Source organism: Squalius cephalus (assembly GCF_949319135.1).
Source record: "Squalius cephalus genome assembly, chromosome: 23".
Lineage (NCBI taxonomy): Eukaryota > Metazoa > Chordata > Actinopteri > Cypriniformes > Leuciscidae > Squalius > Squalius cephalus.
This window is the reverse complement of record NC_137144.1, coordinates 31,352,787-31,358,786: the sequence shown is the minus strand read 5'-3', so window position 1 is coordinate 31,358,786 and position 6,000 is coordinate 31,352,787. Positions and strand designations below refer to the sequence as shown.

General features: G+C 40.6%; 1 protein-coding gene across 1 annotated transcript in view; it reads left to right on the top strand.

Annotated features, from left to right (window-relative positions):
• The first annotated feature begins 448 nt into the window (after positions 1 to 448).
• The window catches only part of LOC307151543 (polyubiquitin-I-like), a 29,665-nt gene continuing 24,113 nt past the window's right edge, over positions 449 to 6,000 (top strand). Inside the window, exons 1-2 of the mRNA XM_079859645.1 lie at positions 449 to 665; positions 933 to 1,049. Of these exons, the coding sequence (XP_079715771.1) occupies positions 539 to 665; positions 933 to 1,049 (244 nt within the window). The 5' untranslated portion in view covers positions 449 to 538. The remainder of the gene's footprint in view (positions 666 to 932; positions 1,050 to 6,000) is intronic.

The window sequence follows — 6,000 nt, the reverse complement described above, 5'->3', positions numbered from 1 at the left end:
TATATCGTCATTAATCTCAAGGGTGTGTGGAGTGTGAGGATGATCAGTGAATCACAGTAGACTTATGACTTTCCATTAGCAGTGACTGTAAATACAGTATTGGTAAAAAAAAAAAAAAATAATAAATAAATAATTATATATATATATATATATATATATATATATATATATATATATATATATATATAATGAAACAATTATAATATTAAAACTACATTAATCACTACATTCTCAACTTTGGTGGTGATAATGATTTAAAATATTTCGCCCACACATGCATAGATCATGTTATGACAGTCAAATGTATGTTTATTGAAGATTATAAAACAAAACAAACAAACATATAAATAAATGCACATAGACCATTGTCTGCCATTGTCTACAAAAAAAGAAAAAGAAAGAGCACTTCCGGAAGAGAGTTACATAAAGTGGGCGGAGTCTATCTCTGGGCGGATGCCGTTGCAACAGTGAAAGTAAAACTAAACATTGCGCCATATTCATTTTATATTCATTTCAAATTCTACATTAATTTCACAAAATGAGGTGCATAATTTATGTCAAACCTCTTCGCGGAGAGACAACATTACCAGTATATGTTGGTTCAGAGAAACTGAAGAACATGACCGTTGGAGACTTCAGAAGAAGAGTCGATCTCTTCTATTCACGTAAGTCGAACTCTTCAGAGTTATGTGTTAATGTCCATGTGTGTTTCTGTCACTCATTTATCATATGCGAAAATTATAATAACATCTGTTGGTTTTATCCTTATAAAAATTAACCATTATTTTCTACAGTAACCATATTTAACCATGACATTTATAGTAAAATGATGTTAATTACAGGAAAAGCCTCTTAATGATGAGATGATCGTCTTCAGCTCTTAATGAGGTTCATACACTGATGATTCTCACGTATTCATTCTTTGTTTATAGGCGAAGATTACATACTACTCTTCGAAGTCCAAACACTGGAGAATCATAAAACACTGCGGGATTATGGCATTAAACATGAATCTACAGTGATTGTGGTTTTTCGTCTACCAGGAGGAGGTAAACACAGTGTTAGTTTCTAATGTTTAATCTGACTCTTCATGTCGTCACTGAAGACAAACTCTTGTTTTCTCTATAGCAGTGATTTTATATTAGTAATTCTTCAGTGAATTCTGCTGTTAAACTGAATGTATATTGTATTATTTTCTGTCATTATTAATATCTGTTACACAATTAAACCCCACAGAGGAACAGCAGTCAAGTGTCAGTTTATGATCACAGTTTTAACCAGTATTTTATACTAACAGGGAACGTTCTGGAAAGATTCTCTCAAAGTTATGATCAAACGCTCCTCCAGTAACATTACACATTTGTTCAGAGTTATCTGGTGTTTAATAATGTCCTCAGAGCACCAGCACAAAACATTATTAATACATCATTTTGGATGATCTAGAGTGGTGGACACAGAAATGTTGACGATGGGTCCTGTCTCAACTCTTTGACTCGTTTAGAGTCGCCTTTGACCGCTTCAGAGTGGCTGTCTATGGCCATGCACGAACATGTCCTTAAAACAACCCTTAACGTTCGTTTTCAAAACTGTGCAACTCACCGAGTGGTTAGTGGTGTTCGATGATGATTAAAAACTACTGTGTTACTATCGTAACCTCAGTTCCCTGAGATAGGGAACGAGTATTGCGTAGCACTTATGTAAAATGCATTTGCAGCTGCACAGCTAGCACATCAAGCGTCTGGCTCGCTCATAGGCTGTGCTGCATCAACTGCACATCCAATGGTGCAGGCGCCTCTGACGTGCAACCAATGAGCATCATCACACATCAGAGCTCCCCAAGGGGGCGTGGCCTTAGCCTATAATAGCCCACCGAATTCGCCATTATAGCAGGTTTCGCGACTGAAGCGACAACTCACCAGGTTACTATAGTGCGGCCAGCTACGCAATACTCATTCCCTATCTCAGGAAACTGAGGTTACAATAGTAACCGAGTAGTTCCCTTTCGAACGGTCACTTCGTATTGCGTAGCTATACGCAGTGGGGACGCCATGCAAAACGGCGCACCAGAAGTAACTGGTTGCCACTGAACTCAGGACCCCTGAGTCCATAGACAAACCCGAAACCATTATATATATTTATCAGACCAGACACCGTCGGGTCTTATAATTATATATGTGTCAGTAACAATACCAACATAATACACTAATGAACCCAGACACCGTCGCAGCTATCAGCACAGTGACGTGCGGTCTGGGTAGGCAAACTAGGCACTGCCTACCCTGCCAAAATTCAAAAATAAAATTGTTTATTAAATAATAAACTTTTATTTGTATTTTTACTGTTTATTCTTGTGATATATATATGCAATATGTGTGTTATGATGACAAATGTGGCAGTTACGCATAATCAAATAAAAAACAAATCGTAGAATAAGCAGTGCTTTTACTGTCCATTCATTGCAGATGGCAAGCGAAAAACCCGTGTTGCGCATGCGCACTTCGATCCTGTATTCTTTAACATGTACGTCAAAAAGCACAACTCTGCTGTGCCTTTGGACGTAAATATGGTATGCCAGTAACATCTCCGTAACATATCAGACATGGACCAATTAAAATCGAGATATCACTGGACATTTGCGCGTCATTAACATTACACCACAGCTAGCCTACATGCCTAATCCCCGCGCCAAATTCAAAGCCAAAATGACAGCACCGGAGTTAAAAGGCCGTCATCACAGTTTAGCCGTGCGTTTCCCTGAAAATAATGCACACCTTAGAACGTTCGTCAACCAATCAGATTCAAGCATTCAACAGCCCTGTAGTATAACGCATTATAATATATATATGACTTACAAATTGACATCAACTACGATGTTGTTGCATCGTGCTTGTAGTTTCTTTTGCGCTTTATTTATAATAAAGTGACATAAAGCGCTCTGCCGCATTTGCGCGTGTAATTGAAGAGGACGCGCAACGAGACTGGCGGGACAGGAAAGTAGGTTTATTTAGGTGAGAGACTTTTTATTTCGTAACAAGTTACAAATAACGTTAGAATAATGATACAGATCTGTATTATGCTATTGTTTTTATAGTGTTGTACATTTCTTACAGATAATCACGATGATCATTGCGTTTGTCTTACCGAATGTGGTCTTCCTGTCAGCAATTACAGTTTGTCTAAGCTTCTTCTTTTTTATTAATGCCACGAAAAACATTAAAAAAACAAAATAATAATAATAATAATCCGAAATAAGTTCAAAGCTTGTGTTTTGGAAAAGAAAATTAATATATTACTAGCCCTAACATTCAACTTCCCACTTTATTAATGTCCTAAAGTGTCACAATAAATGGGAAAAACGAGTCCAAAAAGATGTATATCTGACGTATATCTATATCTGGTGGATCTGGCAACACGGAGGCTGCACCCGCGCCCGCGCCCGCGCCCTCACTCACAACACGCTCTCAAGCCCCGTTCACTGTTCTACCTTCTCGCAGCGACATGAATTGCAAACATACATGACGCGGTTTAAACGGCTAATTAATCATTCAGAGAGCTTGAAATTTTATTTTTGAATATAAAAAAATGACCGAGGTCCGGACCTCGGTGACCTCATAGCTGGCTACGGCCATGCATGCGATACACATCCTGATTTGTACATTTCTTGATATGCCGCACTTGTGCGTAACGTTTACTGTTATTATGTATTATTAGCCTAAACAATAAATCAGGTAATCTGGCTTTCATAACTCAGTGCCTAGCCTCTTTAAGACATCACCGCACGTCACTGTATCAGCATAATCCAATATAACCAGCCAGGCGGGTTTTATATATGTGTATGAATGGTTATGCACAGTAACAATGTAGACAAGACCAGACACCGTTGGGCATGTTATAAAATTTCATAAATGTGGAAGGCGAGGACCAGCCGGCCGCATCACAAATATTTTGAATGGGAAAGCCAGATGACCAAGCCCACGACGAAGCCATGCCTCTAGTTGAATGGACCTTAACCTATGGGGCCAACTTGACCCACAAGGCTTAAGCCATAGATATAGCGTCCACAATCCATCTAGACAGCCTTTGCTTAGTGACTGGATCCATACCTGTCAAGTTTTGTGTAATGACAGGTAATGACCAAAAGGTGTCATTGTTCCACTGGCAATGATCTAGTGTTGTTATGGGGAGCTGAAGAAGAGACACGGGATGTTTAGGGTGGTTGTTCATGCTGAAAAAACTAATAAACCGAACACAGAGAGAACTCACAAGTGATCGTCTTTAAAGTATTAATAGATGCCTGTTAAGGATATATACAGACATTACATGGTGTCAGAATAAGCTGTGTGTCGGTAACATTATAGAAGACATGGCGAAGTTTAGCCCACCGAGCGAGTTTAAGTTTGAGAGCCCAACCGAATGGCCAGAGTGGAAACAGAGATTTTGCCGCTATCGGTTAGCCACAAAGTTAAACAAAGATGATGGCGAGACTCAAGTAAGTTCGCTGATCTACGCGATGGGCAGTGAAGCTGAAAAGATATTCAGTTCATTTGAGTTTGCAGAGGAAGATGACAAGAAGAAATTTGAAGTGGTCATAAAAAAATTTGACGACTACTTTATTCCACGACGCAACATCATACACGAGCGCGCATGTTTCTACCAACGGAGTCAGCAATCCGGAGAAACGGCAGAAATGTACATTAGGACATTATATGAGTTAGCAGAGCACTGTCAATTCGGGACTACAAGAGATGAACACATAAGGGATCGTCTTGTGGTGGGAATAGCAGACAAGGAACTTTCACGCCAGTTCCAGCTCAAAGCAGACCTGACGCTGACTCAAGTGATTGAAAGTGTGCGTCAGACAGAGGCAATAACGCGGCAGGTTAATCTTCAAACCAATCGACCAGACGCTCAGCTGGACAATGTAAATGCTGTCAAAGGGAAGGTGGGACAGTATAGGAAAAAGTGTCAGCGACGTGAGAACAACAGCCATGGACCCAACACAAAAGAGGAGTGTGGGAGGTGCGGTAAGCCACAACATTCTGATGAAAGGCATTGTCCTGCATTAAAAAGCAAGTGTAATAAGTGTCACAAAGGAGGACATTGGGAGCGCAAATGTCATTCTAAAGCAGTGAGAGAAGTCACAAGCGAACAGCCTGGACAGACATACTTCCTAGGAGCAGTGGATAAGGAAGATAATGTTGATACATGGACTGTAGGCTTACCTGTAAATAATGTGGTAGTAACCTTTAAAATTGATACAGGAGCCGACGCTACCATTATCGATAGAAATACATTTAAAAAGATGACTCCTAAAATAAAACTAGAACCTCCAGACACACATTTTGTTAGCCCAGGGGGCGATCTCAGCTGCATAGGCATGTTCCAGGGTACCACCAGCTATAAGGAGAGAAAGTACTCCCTAAAGGTGTATGTGACAGATGGAAAAAGCTGTTTACTGGGCCGCGATGAGGCAGTGGAAATGGGACTAGTGAAGAGAATGGATGAGGTTAGTGGTGTGTTTGGATCAAGCGGATTATTGAAAACAGAGCCAGTCAGAATAGCCCTGCGCGATGATGCCCAGCCATATGCAGTGCCGACAGCCAGGCGGATACCCCTGCCACTAGTACCACTGGTAAAACAGGAACTGCAGCGCATGGAGGATTAGGGAATAATTGAGAAAGTAACACAGCCGACAGAGTGGTGCGCTGCTATGGTCCCGGTGCTTAAACCCAATAAGAAGGAGGTCCGCCTCTGTGCAGATCTCAGGAAATTGAACAGAGCTGTGAAACGGGAGAAGTATGTCCTGCCCACAGTAGAGGAAATAATGCCAAAGCTAGCTGGTTCAAAAGTGTTTACGTCACTGGACGCAGCAAGTGGATTTTATCAGATCCCTCTACACGAGGAGAGCAGGATGCTCACCACTTTTATTACTCCGTTTGGGAGATATGCTTTCCGCCGTCTTCCTTTTGGAATAACAAGTGCTCCCGAAATTTTCCAGAG